Source organism: Heterodontus francisci, chromosome 1 (assembly GCF_036365525.1).
Source record: "Heterodontus francisci isolate sHetFra1 chromosome 1, sHetFra1.hap1, whole genome shotgun sequence".
Classification (NCBI taxonomy): Eukaryota; Metazoa; Chordata; class Chondrichthyes; order Heterodontiformes; family Heterodontidae; genus Heterodontus; species Heterodontus francisci.
In genome coordinates this window covers 152,187,246-152,205,841 of record NC_090371.1, presented here as the reverse complement: position 1 = coordinate 152,205,841, position 18,596 = coordinate 152,187,246, and the positions used below count along the sequence as shown (strand labels likewise).

The 18,596-nt window shown below is 43.4% G+C and overlaps 1 protein-coding gene across 2 annotated transcripts in view; it reads right to left on the bottom strand.

Moving 5' to 3' along the window:
- Positions 1-305: 305 nt before the first annotated feature.
- sepsecs (Sep (O-phosphoserine) tRNA:Sec (selenocysteine) tRNA synthase) overlaps positions 306-18,596 on the bottom strand; it is a 132,563-nt gene continuing 114,272 nt past the window's right edge. For both annotated transcript variants that reach the window (XM_068037315.1, XM_068037309.1), the window contains exons 10-12: positions 15,730-15,823; positions 1,464-1,554; positions 306-1,124 (exon numbers count right to left, since the gene is read on the bottom strand). In XM_068037315.1, the coding sequence (XP_067893416.1) occupies positions 806-1,124; positions 1,464-1,554; positions 15,730-15,823 (504 nt within the window). In that variant the 3' untranslated portion in view covers positions 306-805. The remainder of the gene's footprint in view (positions 1,125-1,463; positions 1,555-15,729; positions 15,824-18,596) is intronic.

Genomic DNA, 18,596 nt, shown 5'->3' with positions numbered 1-18,596 from the left:
CCTTACTTTGAGGGTGTTAACTCTGTCGGTATTACCTGTTAAGGGTCTCAAGTAAAATGATATCTGAATATTTGTTCCCACATAGTCTAAAGTGGATTTGATTTGACAAGCATCTGAAGAGCAGAGGCCCTGTACTGCATAGTGCAAAGGAGAAAAATGGTTTCTGAAGGTAATGCTGGGCTACCAGGTAATCCCTCAGATATCAGGCAAAGCATCAGACATCACTTCCAATCCTCACCCTTAAGAGGAGAAACAGTTAATTCCCACACCCCCTTATTTACAAAACGTTATTCATATTTACAGGCTTCATTTTTGCATACATTTATTCTTACAGTTTGTAATTAACAAAGGAAACAGTACAATGTCAAATGGAATACACACACCATCAAAAAATGCTCAGGACAGAACAGTAATAGGACAATCTTGCAGTGCAAAACCAATTCAAAACATTTTCAATTATTTTCCTAAGCCACATTTTTATTTTTGTTTCCAATAAACCCAATCTAAATCTTAACTATAGAAGAAATGTAGGTTGTAGGCTAACTTACTCCATTTGCAACTGATTCTTAACTATAGATCAGTCAAATTAGCACTTTCATCATTCTCAGCAAACAATCATGTAAGCATTAGCTCCTCTGATATGTCTCAGAATCATAATATAATTCCCTGTCAAACAATCATCTTTGCCAAAGAAGAGGAAAACAAAAAGAAAACATTAAGAATAATGAAAATTTCAACATATTTTTGTGTCACGCAAGTTCACCTCTGAATTGAGCAACTCGAGCTTTACCCAATTTAAGGGGCATCAGACAGGGTGATTTATCACATCTGTCCCAACCTTTAGGTCATTTCGGACACTTTCTGACAATTCTGCTGTATCAACAGCTTCAGATTTTCCCAGCATTTCTGTTCCAATTTCCAATTCAGTTCCTGGAATTCCTTTTTCTTTCAGTAAGGTCTTGAGACACTTGTCCAGTTTTTTAATAAAAAGGTCAACATCTTGTTTTTTTATTCCAATAGCTGATGCAGCATTCAGATAAGGACAGGGATAGTGATTTGTGTGCGACATAAATCCTTGGAAAGTATATCCATTTATAATTTGTTCTGAGCCGACAGGAACAACTCTGAGGCAAGAGAAAGAAATGATGTGGATCTGGCCCAAGCAGCATTTACATACACGTTTGACCCAGAAAAACTGTAATGCAGACTGACTCTAAAAGCATAAGTAATTAAATTCAAAATGTGAATAATATAGCAACAAAGTACAGAAAAACACACTGTAGTATGAATTTAAAACATTCCTTCTGCACATAGACACGGGGAGGAGGAATTTTAAAATGATAAGTCTCAGTATATGCAGCTCACATACCCAATGCAGACATTCATGATCCTCATATGAAAAGGAAAACAAACACAAGTCAATCAATAAGTGCATTAAGGGTGTGAATTACTAGGCAACTCACCTGGCTCCAGATACCAGTCTTGTGAAAAGCATAGATCCAAGCTGAGTGACAGCCTTATCATTGTGCTCATGGAATCTTTTCAAGGACATTGCTGAAATAAATGGAAAAGCAAGGAACAATATGAGGTGACTGCATAGTATCAGCTTCACATAAAGCATGCCCCAGACAATTTGTGTTTCAATATAAAGCATACCAGTAAAAAAAAACTGCAACAATAAGGGCGATGGCAACAAAAGCACAGGGAGTGGGCAGTCCAGGCTTAACCTGAGAATCAATGTTCTGCACATGTTAAACTTTTAATCACAGCCTCTGGGAGGCACCAAATGAAAGTAATGCAATTTTCTCCAGATGACTGGCAAAATCAAATAATAAGTGAGAAACAGCATCATCAAAAAGCAGTCCCATGGACCTGCTGGTGACATTGCCACAAGAAGCAATCCCTAGGCTGCCAAGGAATTTGCCTGGTAAAAAGATAAGGAAATCTTCTGAATTAATTGAAGAAATGGGAAACAATGGCCTGACAATATGTGCGCCAATGCTTTTCAGTGGCTGGTTGCCCACTTCCCACCTGAAAAATAAGTGATTGAAAATGGGGGTGCAAGAGGGCACCTCGGCTGCCCCATTGATGCCCACCTGATGCAATTTTCAAGCAGGCCAGAAAATGGGTGAGCAGCTTTTAGACATGAAATAGACAGGAGGGTAATTAAATATGCAAATTCCATCCAAATCAGTTCTATGACCTGAACAGCAATTTTCAGGTAGAAATATAGTCCTAGGCAGGAATTTAATGTTGTGGCATTGGCCCCGCCCACTGGCTGAAAGGTCAGCGGTGAGCCCGCCTCCACCAGGCCTGGAAGCCATGCAGTAAATTTACGTGGACCAGGCCCTTAGTTAGCCTTGGTCGGGACTTCCGCCCCTTTGAGGCAGCGCTCCGCCTCCAAGAACTGCTGGCCAATCAGCGTGCTGGCGGCTCCTCGGTCCCAGCAGCACCACTGGGAGCGATGGCCACTGCTGTGACTGCATACAGCCCAGAGCAGCATCATGCACACCACTCTCAGAATTGGTGAGTGGGGTTTGGGCCTTGCTGAGGATAATTGGTTGGGCATTGGCAAGGATGCGGGGTGGGGGGGGCGGTCAATCATGAGAGCAGGGGATGTGGTCCAGTGGGGGTGGCTAGTGCCACTGAGGGGCCCTCTGTGGGGCACAGGGTGCCCAAGAGGCCACCCCCACACCAAGCCTGCCAGAAGACCACGGGAGGAGATCTTTAAGTGGCAATTAATTGGTCACTTGATGGCCTCAATTGGTCTAGACCGTTTTCCACTCCCCCGCCACTGGTAAAATAGCAGTGTAGGCGCAGGTGACAGGAACAGTACCCCTTGCTTCCCACTCAATTTTACGCCCCCAACCCACCTCCAGCCCACTCCCAGGGGAGTGAGAAACTCTGGCCTTAGAGAAGGCGGCCATTTGCCCCATCAAGTCTATGCCTGCTCTCCATGACACAATGGAATCAGTCCCATTCCCTGCTCCACATCCCTAGCTCTGCAAGTTTATTTCCCTCAAATGCCCAGCAAATTTCCTGTCGAAATCATTCATCATCTCTGCTTCCACCACCCTCGGAGGCAGCAAGTTCGAGGTCATTACCACTCGCTGCATAAAAAAGTTCTTCCTCACATCCCCCATGCATCTCTTGCCCAAAACCAGCAATCTGTGCCCCCTAGTCCTTGTACCATCAGCTAATGGGTACAGCTTTTTTTGTCTACCTTATATAAACCTGTCACAATCTTGTACACCCCTTTCAAATCTCCCCTCAATCTCCTTTGCTGTAAGGAGAAAAAAACCAGCTTTTCCAAACTAACTTTGCAACTAAAATCCCCCATCCCTGGAATCATTCTGGTAAATCTCCTCTGAACCCTCCCATCCTTCCTAAAGTGTGGTGACCAGAACTGGTGCAATACTCTAGTTGTCACCTAACCAGAGTTTTAAAAAAAATAAGTTCAGCATAACCTCTCAGCTTTTGTACTCAATGCCTCTATTTATGAAGTGCAAGATTCCATATGCTTTGCTAACCACTCTCTCAATATGTCCCGCCACCTTCAAAGATCGATGCACACGAACCCCCAGGTGTGCCAATTTGTCTATACTGCCTCACCCTATCTCTTCTGCCAAAATGCATCACCTCACACTTCTCTGTATTAAATTCCATCTCCCACATGTCTGCCCTTTCTGCTGGCCTATCTGTGTCCTGCTGCAGTTCCACACCTCCAAGTTGATACCAGCAAATTTTGAAATTTTACTCTGTACTCCAATATCCAAGTCATTTACATATATCAACAAACACAGTGGTCCTAGCACTGACCCTTGAAGAACACCACTGTTTACCATCCTCCTGTCTGAAAAACAACTATATACTATGACTCGCTGTTCTCTGTTCTAAAGCCAATTTTTTTGTTAAATTGACTCTCCTATTCCATGAGCCTCAATTTTGTTAACCAGGTACTTTGTCAAATGCTTTCTTTAAATCCATATTGACAATATCCATTGTTTTTTCTTCAACCTTTCTGTCATTTCATTGAAAAATTCAATTAGATTAATCAAGCACGATTTGCCTTTTACAAATCTGTGCTGGCTTTCCTTAATTAACTCAATCCACTCCAAGTGCCTGTTGATTTTTTTCCCTGATTATTGTTTCTAAAACATTACCCACCACTGATGTTAAACTGACTGGTCTGTAGTTACTATGACTGTCCTTATGCCCTTTCTGGATTTGCCACTCTCCAATTCTCTGGCACCTCCCCATATCTATGGAAGATTGGGAGATTATGGCAAGCCCTACTGCTATCTCCACTCCCATTTCCCTTAGCAACCTGGGATGCAAGCCATCCGGACGTGGCGACTTATCCACTCTAAGCATAGCCAGCCTTTCCAGTACATCCTGCAATTTTCACCCCATCCATTACCTCTACCATATCCACTTCTACTGATATTTTGTCAGTATCCTTTGACAATATTGAAAATGTTGGTCCCTTTAATTAAACAGGACTCATTTCAGTGTTAATAGAGAGCAGGTGATGCTCATTATAGTTTTGCATTTAAGAGCTGGGGGGGGGGGGGGGGGGGGTTGCCTCTGGACAGAAAGTTAGTCTAGAAGGGAAAAGTGGGAACTGATATTGGGACTGAACTATGAATTAACAATAAAACAGTTGTGCATCAGAGACGGTCATTGGCTTCCTCATTTTGGTGAATGGATATCTGCCTGTTTAACACCCTTTTCCTTAGAACAATTTGAATTGGTGTTTACTAAGTATTCTAGCATTGCCCTGCAGCTCTAAACATATATCACTCTCTCTGTCCCTAAAAGGCCCGACCCCGCCTCTTACTATTGGCTTACTATTTACATGACAGATGACGACTTTTGGGTTCCCTTTTATGTTAACGGCCATTCTATTCCCAATTCTCGCTTTGCCAGTCTTATTTTCCTCTTCAATTCCCCTCTCAACTTATTGTATTTGACCTGGTGCTCACCTGAAGAATTCACCTGGCATGCATTATATACCCTCTTCTCCCTTATCATCCAAGGAGCCCTGGCTTTGGTTCCCTTACTTTTCGCTCTTGTTGGAATGTGCCTAGCCTGTACCTGAAACATCTCTGCGTTAAAGATCACCCTTTGTTCTTACAGTTTTTCCTGTCATTCTTTGGCTCCATTTTACGCTGGCTGGATCCCTTCTCAGCCCCTTGAAGTTAGTCCTCTTCCAATTTAGAAGTTCTACATTATTTTGTTCCTTGCTCTTCTCCATTGCTAATCTAAATCTTATGATAAGATGATCACTCTTACCCAAGTGCTGCCCCACAGACACTTGGTTCACCTCATTCCCCAGCATCAGATCCGGCAATGCCTCTTTCCTAGTTGGACTGAGAACACACTGGTCAAGGAGGTTCTCCTGAACACATTCCAGAAATTCCTCCCCCTCCTTACCCTTTAATCTAACATTATCCCAATGATATTTGGGTAATTAAAACACCTATTATCATCATTCCATAGCTCTTGCACATCTCCATGATTTTGCTGCAGATCTGCTCCTCTATCTCTCTCCTACTATTTAAAGGCCTATAGAATATCCCCAGTAACACGACATAATCGTTTTTGCTTCTCAACTCGAACCAAATGGATTCTGTCCTTGTCCCCTCAAGGGTACCCTCCCTTTCCAACACTACAACGTCTTCCCTAATCAGTACGATTAGCTCTATTTTTCATTTCTCTATATTTTCTGAACAGTTGCATCCTGGTATATTAAGCGCCCAGTCCTCACAACTTTTAAGCCACATTTCCGTTATTGCCACTGCATCATATTCCCACACAGCTATTTGTGTTTGTAGCTCACCAACCCTATACACCACACTTGGTGTGTTTACATACATGCATTGCAAACCGGTCCTTCTTAGTCTTCTCCTATCTGATTTGGTACTATTTCCTTCTGTGGTACTATCCAACACTCCTTTATTGGATGTTCTTCTTTATGCACTTTATTCCTCTTTTCTGCTTCTATATGCTGGTGCCCACCCTCTGCCAATTTAGTTCTCCTGAACCACACTAATGAACCTTCCTGAGGACACTGGTCCCAGTCCTGTTGAGGTGCAACCCGTCCCTTTTGAATAGATGCCTCAAGGCATGCATTGATCCTCCCTATTTCTTTTATTTGTTCATGGGATACAGGCTTCATATGCTAGGCCAGCATTTATTGCCCATCCCTAACTGCCCTTGAGAAGGTGGAGGTGAACCTTCTTGAACCACCACAGTCCTTGGGGTGTAGGTACACCATCAGTGGTGTTAAGAAGGAAGTTCCAGGATTTTGACCCAGCAGCAATGAAGGAATGTCGATATAGTTCCAAGTCAGGATCATGTGCGGCTTGGAGGGGAACTTGCAGGTGGTGGTGTTCCCATGCATCTGCTGCCCTTGTCCTTCTAGATGGTAGAGGTCGTGGGTTTGGAAGGTGCTGTCAAAGGAGCCTTGGTGGGTTGCTGCAGTGCATCTGCTGCCACTCTGTGTCGGAGGTAAAGGCAGTGAATGTTGAAGGTAGTGGATGGGGTGCCAATCAAGCAGCTGCTTTGTCCTCGATGGTGAAGAGCTTCTTGAGTGTTGTTGGAGCTGCACCCATCCAGGCAAGTGAGAGTATTCCATCACATTCTCGACTTGTGCCTTGTGGACAGGCATTGGGGAGTCAGGAGATGAATTACTTGCCACAGAATTCCCAGCCTTTGACCTGCTCTTGTAGCCACAGTATTTGTGTGGCTGATCCATTTCCGTTTCTGATCAATAGTAACCCCCAGAATGTTGATAGTGGGAGATTCAGTGATGGTAATGCCATTGAACATCAAGAGGAGAAGGCTGGATTCTCTCTTGCTTGAGATGGTCATTGACTGGCACTTGTGAGGTGCGAATGTTACTTGCCACTTATTAGCCCAAGCCTGGATGTTCTCCAGGTCTTGCTGCATCTGGACATAGGCTGTTTCATTATCTGAGGAGTCGCGAATGGTGCTAAACATTGTGCAATCATCAGCGAACAGCCCCACTTCTGACCTTATAATTGAGGGAAGGTGATGAAGCAGCTGAAGATGGTTGGACCTAGGACACTACCTGGAGGAACTCCTGCAGTGATGTCCTCAGACTGAGATGATTGACCTCCAACAATCACAACCATCTTCCTTTGTGCTTTGACTCCAACCAGCGGGGAGCTTTCCCCGATTCCCATTGACTCCAGTTTTGCTAGGGCTTCTTGATACCATACTCAGTCAAAAACTGCCTTGCTGTCAAGGGCAGTCACTCTTGCCTCATCTCTGGAGCTTAGCTCTTTTGTCCACGTTTGGACCAAGGCTGTAATGAGGTTAGGAGTGGAGTGGCTCTGGCAGAACCCAAACTTAGCGTCACAGAGCAGGTTATTGCTGAGCAAGTGCCGCTTGATAGCACTGTCGACGACCTCTTCCATCACTTTTCTGATAATCGAGAGTAGACTGATAGGCCGATAATTGGCCGGGTTGGATTTGTCCTGTTTTTTGTGTACAGGATATACTTGTGCAATTTTCCACATTGTCGGGTAGATGCCAGTGTTGTAGCTGTGCTGGAACAGCTTGACTAGAGGTGCGGCTAGTTCTGGAGCACAAGTCTTCAGTACTATTTGTTGTCAGGGCCCATTGCCTTGGCAGTATCCTGTGTCTTCTGCCATTTCTTGATATCACATGGAGTGAATCGGATTGGCTGAAGACTAACATCTGTGATGCTGAGGACCTCAGGAGGAGGCCGAGATGGAACATCCACTCGGCACTTCTGGCTGAAGATTGTTGCAAATGCTTCAGCCTTGTCTTGTGCACTGATGTGCTGGACTCCCCCATCATTGAGGATATGGATATTTGTGGAGCCACCTCCTCCAGTTAGTTGTTTAACTGTCCACCACCATTCACAACTGGATGTGGCAGGACTGCAGAACTTAGATCAGATCTGTTGGTTGTGGGATCATTTAGCCCTGTCTATCACATGCTGCTTTTGCTGTTTGGCATGCAAGTAGTCCTGTGTTGTAGCTTCACAAGGTTGACACCTCATTTTTAGGCATGCCTGGCGCTGCTCCTGGCATGTCCTCCTGCACTCTTCATTGAACCAGGGTTGGTCTCCTGGCTTGTTGGTAATGGTAGCGTGGGGGATATGCCGGGCCATAAGGTTACAGATTGTGGTTGAATACAACTCTGCTGCTTCTGTAATGACCCACAGCGCCTTATGGATGCCCAGTTTTGAGTTGCTAGATCTGTTCGAAATCTATCCCATTTAGCATGGTGGTAGTGCCACACAACACGATGGTGGGTATCCTCAATGTGAAGATGGGACTTCTTCTCCACAACAACTGTGCGGTGGTCACTCCTACCAATACTGTCATGGACAGATGCAACTGTGACAGGGAGATTGGCGAGGACGAGGTCAAGTAGGTTTTCCCCTCTTATTGGTTCCCTCCCACCTGCTGCAGACCCAGTCTAGCAGATATGTCCTTTAGGACTCAGCCAACTCGGTCAGTAGTGATGCTACCGAGCCACTCTTGGTGATGGACATTGAAGTCCCTCAGACAGAGTACATTCTGTGCCCTTGCTACCCTTAGTGCTTCTTCCACTTGGTGTTCAACATGGAGAAGCACTGATTGATCGGCCGAGGAGGGGGTGGTAGGTGGCAATCAGCAGGAGGTTTCCTTGCCCATGTTTGACCTGATGCCATGAGACTTCATGGGGTCATAAGCCAATATTGAGGACTCCCAGGGCAACTCCCTCCCAACTTTATACCACTGTGCTGCCACCTCTATTGGGGCAGGACATACCCAGGGATGGTGACGCTGGTATCAGGGACATTGTAAGGTATGATTAGGTGAGTATGACTATGTCAGGCTGTTGCTTGACCAGTCTGTGGGACAGCTCTTCCGATTTTGGCACAAGGCCCCAGATATTAGTAAGGAGGACTTTTCAGGGTCGACAGGGCTGGGTTTGCCGTGGTCTTTTCCAGTGCCCAGGTCGATGCCGGGTGGTCCATCCGGTTTCATTCTTTTTCTTACACTTTGTCGCGGTTGAATACAACTGAGTGGCTTGCCAGGCCATTTAAGAGTCAACCACATTGCTGTGGGTCTGGAGTCACCTGTAGGCCAGACCAGGTAAGGACAGCAGATTTCCTTCCCACAAGGACATTACTGAACCAGATGGATATTTTTACAAAAATTGACATTTATTAATTGAATTCAAATTTCTCCATCTGCCATGGTGGGATTTGAACCCACGTCCCCAAAGCATTAGCCTAGACATCTGGGTTACTAGTCCAGTGACATTACCACTACGCCACCGCCTCCCCTATCTTCCCAGCTAGCATGTGAGACTGGGACTAATCCAGAGATTACTACCTACGAGGTCCTACTTTCTAACTTCTTGCTAGCTCCTGAAAATCAGACCGTATCACCGCAACACCTGCCCTTTCTACGTTGTTGGTACTGACAAGTACCACAACTTCTGGCTCACTCATTCCCCCTGCAGAATATTCTGTACCATCTCCATGATGTCCTTTACCCTAGCACCAGGGAGGCAACACAACATTCGGGACTCACGATGACTGTTACAGAAATGCCTGTCTGTTCCCCTAACTATCGAATCTCCTATCAGAACTGCAATTCTACTCTTTTCTGTAGCATGTGCCATCCATTCATACTAGACCTAAAATGGCCTAAACAACGATCCGTAAAGGGATCCCTGGAGTCTGCTCACACAACAGCCCAGGAATGTGCCAGGAGGAGCCAGGTGTAATACAACTTTGAAAAGGTAGTCTCACAACAGCTGTGCTTAACTACAGTGTGAAGTCTTCCTTTTAAACTTTTATTTTAAAGCCCTTCACAGTAACATTTGTGTTTATATGGTACTTTATTTCATTGAAAGTGCTTTTCACAATGATTCATTTAGTAAAGTGCAGTAACTGTTGTTTTGTAGGCAAACACCTTTGAAGTCACCTCTTAACCAAAATTAAATATGTCTCTCTCATGTGCGTGCAGAGTTCTACCTTCCCCACATCTGCAAGAGGTTTGGAGATAGTCAAGTAATAGTGCTATTAGCACGTACCTCTCATAATTTTTCCAATCTAAAACTGGTAGGCACACTGCAAGCACACCAGTTAAGAATAACAAATGCCACTCAGTATTCAAGGGGGTTAATCAATTAGCCATTAAATTAAATTGAGAAAACTAATCATGGTTAAATTATAAATATTAAAGTTATATACTGTAATATCATGCTACAATTAATGTTTATATGGCAATTAAGTTGGTATCTAGATGTCATAAAATTATAATTGCTTTGTGATAACATTTACACAATCTAAAGCAAAAACAGCAGAGATGGAGCTTTTACTCTATTACTGCTGCGTTTGGAAAAAATTAAATTAAATCACTTTCCAGATATGAGTACTTGAATTGATAAAAGTCAATGAAGGACTAGCAGCTGCAAAGCATTTCAAGTGTCACTATTGTAAGAAGGAACATTAGACCAGCATCATCCATTTCACCGACAATATTCCTGGCAGCAGATTGAGATACAAGAATATTTTGTGAGGATGCAAATTATATACTAGAACTAAAGAAGCCACAAGTGAGTTATAGTCAGCATCATGAGTAGAGAATAGACCACAATCACATTGTTCTTCATGTTAAGTTTGATTATACTACAACTTAGATAATGTTCAAAAATTGACAATATTTTCTACTCCCAGCTCCATCAACATCTTCACCAAACATGGACACATTTTACTGAGATGATGGCATCACAACTCTTCAAATTGTTGCAACAAGTTTAATGATCAATTTTTAGAACTGAGAAATCTGGAACTGAAAGTGTTTTTTTAAAAAAGGGCAGGAGCCAGCTGAAAAACCTGCTCTCTGTGGTGTTATTCTCACTTTTTTGGTAAAATGATCAAGGGGAAATAGGTTCAAAAAATGGATTTTAAACAACATGTTGTTAAAAATAACCTGCAAATCCTGTCACGTGATCCAACATACCTTTAGCTCAGTAACAGCGCTTTTCTGCGTTATGTTAAACTACTTTAACCTTCAAAATCAGGAATTTCAGTTTTTGTGTTGAATAACGGGGCTGCATCACAACAGTAAGAATACCAGGTTCAAAAAAAATTCACTAGTTTTAAATTTATCCCTGATAATGCCTAACTGATTTAAAGCGCTGATGCAGTCTTGGGGTTCAGGCAAATATCATAACTATTAGCTAAATCCTTCAACTGGATTGCAAGCTTGTAGTTTTCTTGTAAGAATCACAATGAATGAAGGCCAATGGCATGTTCTGAGCCAGACTCTTGGGGTTGGATTTTTAGACTCCACCGGGGCTGGAAACAGAGGCAGGAGACGGGGGGGGGGGGGGGTGGGGCAGTGCTAAAAATAGCACCGCTGGCCTGTGTGCCAGTTCCCTGGTTCCAACCTGCTACTGGGTCATTTTCTTGGAGGTGGGATGGGTGGGCAGCAGGGCAACTTGCCCACATGCGATGAGTAGCCTATTAAACTAATTAAGGGCCACTTCAGGACAACTGAAGGAGGCCAACTGGGGTTTTCCATTCAGCCTGCAGGCCCCCGTCAACGTCGGGGGTCCGTACAGGTGCCTGGAGGCAGCAGACCAGGGGGCCGATGTTCCAGTCAGACTTAGAGGCCCTACCTGCCTGCCTGGGTGCAGTGTGAGCTTCTGACCCCAATTTGAGACTGAAGATGGCGTTCGGAAGCCTGCCAGGAAAATCCTGCCCTTACAATGTCACACGCACTACATATTTCACAACAAGAAAAACAGATTCCTCAACGTAATTGGTAAAACTGCATTTCCACTATTACTGTTAAATCTTGAATTAGCATGTGATGTCAGAAAGCAGGATACACAGGAAAACTGCATTGTGAGATCTCATAGGAAACACGAGCCTTGCTCATATATATTCATAGACTGTACCTCTATCATCAAGGTAGCAAGAAAACTAGGAAAATGCTAATGGCTGTGTTACAGTGACCTCTAGTGCTAATGGAAAAACAGAAATGCTAGAAAACATTCAGCAGATCAGACTGGTTCTGCTGAAAAAAACAGCAAACTGAAATGTTAATTCTGTTCATCTCTCCACCGATGCTGCCTGACCTGCTGATTGTTCACCAGCATTTTCTGCTTTTATTTCACATTCCCAGTATTCACAATATTTTGCTTTTGTTCTGGTGCTGGGCACCAGCATACAGAAGTAGAAAAGAGAAATAAGGTGTATAAGGTGAGAGTGTTAGACAGGACTACCAAGGTGCACAGAATACTGGGAGAGATAGATAGCACTAGACTAGGGAATAGTAAGTTATTAGGTGGGGGCAGAGTAAGGGAGGAAGCAATAAAGTCTTAATCAGGGTTAATGTGCATGTATGTGAATGCACTGAGTGTCGTTAATAAGATTGGTGAGTTACAGGCGCAGATTGCCATGTGGAAATATGAAGTTGTGGCTATAACAGAGACCTGGTTCAAAGAAGGGCAGGACTGGGTGTTAAATATTCCTGGATACAAGGTGTTCAGGAAAGATGGGAAAGGAAGAAAAGGGGGAGGAGTGGTGATATTGATTTCGGAGAGCATTGCAGTGCTTGAGAGAAAGGATATCCCTGAGGGGTCAAGGACGGAATCTATTTGGCTAGAGCTAAGAAACAAAAAAAGTGCAATTACATTGCTCGGTGTTGTCTATAGGCCTAGTGGAAAGGATGTACAGGAACAAATTTGCAAGGAAATTACAGAGTGGTGCAAGATTAATAAAGCAGTTATAATTGGGGACTTGAATTATACGAATATATACTACTATAGATTAGTAGTAGTTTAAAGGGTATAGAGGGGCAAGAGTTCCTACTGTGTGTTCAGCAAAATTTTCTACAGCAGTATATTTCCAGTCCACCAGGAGGGGATGCACTGCTGGACCTGGTTCTTGGGACTGAGGTGGGCCAAGTTGATCAAACATCAGTAGGAGAACATTTAGGAGACAGTGAACATTGTATCACAAGGTTTAGGTTGGCTATGGGAAAGGACAAAGAACAATCTAGAGTAAGAATATTTAACTGGGACAAAGCCAAAGTCAATGGGGTAAGAATGGATCTGGGCCAAATAAATTGGAACCAAAAGTTGGCAGGAAAAATCTGAACAATGGGCTACCTTCAAAGAAGAGATAGTTCAGGCACGCTCAAAGTAGGTTCCCTCAAAGGGGAAAGGTAGGGCGAACAAATACAGAGCTCCCTGAATGACAAAAGAGATAGAGATGAAGAAGAAGAAGTGTGCTTATGACAGATGCCAGGTAGATAATATGATGGAGAGCCAGGCTGAGGAGAAGTGAAAAAGCAAGTATGAGAAGCAAAAATAGAGTATGAAAAGAGAGTGGCAACTAACATAAAAGGGAATCCCAAAGTCCTCTATAGGCATATAAATGGTATAAGGGTGGTAAAAGTGGAGTAGGGCTGATTAGGGACCAAAAGGGAGATTTACACATGGAGGCAGGGGAAATAGCTGAGGTATTAAATGAATACTTTGCATCTGTCTTTACCAAGGAAGATGATGCTACCCAGGCCAGGGTGAAAGAGGTGGTAACTAATACACTAGAAGGATTTAAAATTGATAAGGAGGAGGTATTAGATAGCCTGTCTATACTTAAAGTTGATAGAGCACCAGGATCAGATGAGATGCATCCAAGGATATGGAGGGAAATTGTGGAGACATTGGCCATAATTTTCCAGTCTTCCTTAGACTCAGGAATAGTGCCAGAGGATTGGAGAGTTGCAAATGTTATACCCTTGTTCAAAAAGGATGTAAAGATAAGCCCAGCAACTACAGGCCAGTTAGTTTAACTTTGGTGGTGGGGAAATCTCTAGAAATAATAATTTGGGACAAAATTAATAGTCACATGAAAATCATGTTTAACTAATTTGTCCCAGTTTTTTGAAGAGGTAACAGAGAGGATTGATGAGGGCAACGCTGTTGATGTGGTGTACATGGACTTCCAAAAGGCATTTGATACAGTGCCACACATCAGACATGTGAGCAAAGTTATAGCTCATGGAATAAAAGGGATGGCAGCAACATGGATAAGAAATTGGCTGAGTGACAGGAAACAGAAAGTAGTGGTTAATGGCTGTTTTTCAGGCTGGAGGAAGCTTTGTACTGGAGTTCCCCAGGGATCAGTGTTGGGACCCTGGCTCTTCCTGATTTATATTAATGACTTAGAGCTTGGTGTACAGGGCACAATTTCAAAATTTGCAGATGATATGAGATTTAGAAGCATTGTGAACAGTGAGGAGGATAGTGCAAAACTTCAAAAGAACATAGACAAGTTGGTGGAATGGGTGGACAAGTGGCAGATGAGGTTCAATGCAGAGAAATGTGAAGTGATTCATTTTGGTAGGAAGAACATGGAGACAATATAGAATAAAGGGTACAACTCTAAAGGGGGTGCAGGAGCAGAGGGACCTGGGTGTATATTTGCATCAGTATTGAAGGTGGCAGTTCCGAAGAAGGGTCACTGACCCGAAACGTTAACTCTGCTTCTCTTTCCACAGATGCTGCCAGACCTGCTCAGTGATTCCAGCATTTCTTGTTTTTGTTTCAGATTTCCAGCATCCGCAGTATTTTGCTTTTATTGAAGGTGGCAGGACAGGTTGAGAGAGCAGTCAATAAAGCATACACTATTCTAGGCTTTATTAATAGGGGCATAGAGTACACGAGCAAGGAGGTTATGTTGAACTTGGGTAAGATACTGATTTGGCCTCAGCTAAAGTATTGCGTCCAGTTATGGATGCCACATTTAAGGAAAGATGTGAAGGCATTGGAGAGAGTGCAGAAAAGATTCACAAGAATGGTTCCAGGGATAAGGTACTTCATTTATGAAGATAGATTGGAGAAATGGGACTGTTTTCCTTGGAGAAGAGAAGGCTGAAAGGAGGTTTGATAGAGGTATTCAAGATCATGAGGGATCTGGACAGAGCAGATAGGGAGAAACTGTTCCCATTTGTGAAAGGATCAAGAACGAGAGGACACAGATTTAAGATAATTGGCAAAAGAAGCAATGGTGACATGAGGAAGAACTTTTTCATGTAGCGAGTGGTTAGTGTCTTGAATGCACTACCATAGAGTGCAGTGGAGGTAGGTTCAATTGAGGCATTCAAAAGGGAATTAGATAGTTATCTGAAAAAGGTCAGGGTTATGGGAAGAAGGCAGGGGAATGGCACTAAGTAAACTGCTCACTCGGAGCGCAGGTACAGACATGATGGGCCAAATGGCTGCCTTCTGTGCTATAACAATTCTGTGATTCTGTGCTAAAGCTTTTCTTAGCATGCTGCTAGTCACTCCTTCAATAATAATAGTTATATTGGATAACTCCTGACCAAAAAAGGTAATGATTTGTATATTGCACCCATAGTAATTCAGAAATGTAACTGTCACACCACCTTCTGCCATGTGATTTGTCTGTACGACTAGCTTGGCTTCACAAGAGTTTGTTCCTCTTAACTCAAAGCTGCTCAACTTAAATTATGTTAATTAGAATTGAAATCATACAAAAAAGCTTCCTTGAGCTGTTATATTAAATTTGTTTAATCTAACTTAATGATTTTGTTTTTTAAAAACGTTTTTAAAAACCTTGAATTGACAGAGTTCTGTGAACGCACACACATATTACCTTTTCTTTTTTTAAACAAAGGAAAAAAATTAATCTACCTAAAGATACAGGGTTATGTGAGGTCTCCAACAGTCTTTCACCATGAGCTTCGGCCAACCTCTTTACTTCAGTAGAGAGGTAAGTGAACATTTCCTGCAATAACATGAATTACACTGATGAGTAAACAAAATGATTAGCAGTAATGACTGTTGAACATTTCACTTCGACATTAGCTTCTATTCAGTCACTCATATATATTGTGTACAACTTCTTTTTCCACTTAGTATTGTTTTAATTGTCCCTGCTTATAATGAAATGAGTAATCCAATGTGCTCATTGTGACCTCTTAGGTAGATTTAAAAAATGCTATGGCACTATTTCAAAGAAAAGCAGGGAAGTCTCTCCCTGGTGTACAGGCCAACATTTATCCTTCAATCAACACCACCAAAACAAATTAGCTAGTTATTTATCTCATCACTGTTTATGGGATCTTGCTATGTGCAAATTGATGCTACATTTCCCGACATTACAACAACGACTACAACTCAAAAATAATTCTTTGGCTATAATGCAATTTGGTCCTAAGCCACTGTATAGGTCCAAGTTCTTTGCTCTTTTCTTTCCTCGCCCTTTAATGTTCTTTAAGTGGTTTCAATTTTCATTGGTCAAAGCACTCCACATTCACCTATTGCCAGGACCTTTGGGTAAATTAGATCATCACACCCAGTTGCCAAATACTACAGCTTTGTTCCTAATGAGATGACGCCTATTAACCTGGAGCACAAATAGAGGGTAGGATTTCTTATAATCGTTGAGAGTTACTCATAACATCACTTCTCCATCATTCTTAGGAAAAATAGTATATTTGCAAAACTAGGAAACAGTATACAGAGAAGAACTGGTCAAATATCATGAAACCTGGAAACGTATGAACAAAGTACCTTTCATCAGTTAGTCACGTTGCTGTTTACATACTGGATTGTATACATAGCAACTATATTAGTAAGCTTACCATGTAGTAGAAGAAACTGAACAAAATTTAGTTGTAAAACATATATCCTTATTGATCTTCCCAACTTGTCCACACTGACATTTATTGCAATACAATGAAAACTTAGGAGTTGCCTGTCTAACCTGATGCATCAATATACACATCTAAAAACATCATTAGAAATAAGATTGAAACCAGTCCTCAGATACTCTACCTATTGCTTACTGAATCTTTTAATTTCTAGACAAAGTAGTATGTCTCCTTTATAAATCTGAATTCTTTCTTTTGGGCCTCCTTATCTCGAGAGACAATGGATACGCGCCTGGAGGTGGTCAGTGGTTTGTGAAGCAGCGCCTGGAGTGGCTATAAAGGCCAATTCTGGAGTGACAGGCTCTTCCACAGGTGCTGCAGAGAAATTTGTTTGTTGGGGCTGTTGCACAGTTGGCTCTCCCCTTGCGCCTCTGTCTTTTTTCCTGCCAACTACTAAGTCTCTTCGACTCGCCACAATTTAGCCCTGTCTTTATGGCTGCCCGCCAGCTCTGGCGAATGCTGGCAACTGACTCCCACGACTTGTGATCAATGTCACACGATTTCATGTCGCGTTTGCAGACGTCTTTATAACAGAGACATGGACGGCCGGTGGGTCTGATACCAGTGGCGAGCTCGCTGTACAATGTGTCTTTGGGGATCCTGCCATCTTCCATGCGGCTCACATGGACAAGCCATCTCAAGCGCCGCTGACTCAGTAGTGTGTATAAGCTGGGGATGTTGGCCGCTTCAAGGACTTCTGTGTTGGAGATATAGTCCTGCCACCTGATGCCAAGTATTCTCCGAAGGCAGCGAAGATGGAATGAATTGAGACGTCGCTCTTGGCTGGCATACGTTGTCCAGGCCTCGCTGCCGTAGAGCAAGGTACTGAGGACACAGGCCTGATACACTCGGACTTTTGTGTTCCGTGTCAGTGCGCCATTTTCCCACACTCTCTTGGCCAGTCTGAACATAGCAGTGGAAGCCTTACCCATGCGCTTGTTGATTTCTGCATCTAGAGACAGGTTACTGGTGATAGTTGAGCCTAGGTAGGTGAACTCTTGAACCACTTCCAGAGCGTGGTCGCCAATATTGATGGATGGAGCATTTCTGACATCCTGCCCCATGATGTTCGTTTTCTTGAGGCTGATGGTTAGGCCAAATTCATTGCAAGCAGACGCAAACCTGTCGATGAGACTCTGCAGGCATTCTTCAGTGTGAGATGTTAAAGCAGCATCGTCAGCAAAGAGGAGTTCTCTGATGAGGACTTTCCGTACTTTGGACTTCGCTCTTAGACGGGCAAGGTTGATCTTGTGTGGAGGAAAATTCCTTCTTCAGAGGATTTGAACGCATGTGAAAGCAGCAGGGAGAAGAAAATCCCAAAAAGTGTGGGTGCGAGAACACAGCCCTGTTTCACACCACTCAGGATAGGAAAGGGCTCTGATGAGGAGCCACCATGTTGAATTGTGCCTTTCATATTGTCATGGAATGAGGTGATGATACTTAGTAGCTTTGGTGGACATCCGATCTTTTCTAGTAGTCTGAAGAGACCACGTCTGCTGACGAGGTCAAAGGCTTTGGTGAGATCAATGAAAGCAATGTAGAGGGGCATCTGTTGTTCACGGCATTTCTCCTGTATCTGACGAAGGGAGAACAGCATGTCAATAGTCGATCTCTCTGCACGAAAGCCACACTGTGCCTCAGGGTAGACGCGCTCGGCCAGCTTCTGGAGCCTGTTCAGAGCGACTCGAGCAAAGACTTTCCCCACTATGCTGAGCAGGGAGATTCCACGGTAGTTGTTGCAGTCACCGCGGTCACCTTTGTTTTTATAGAGGGTGATGATGTTGGCATCGCGCATGTCCTGGGGTACTGCTCCCTCGTCCCAGCACAGGCATAGCAGTTCATGTA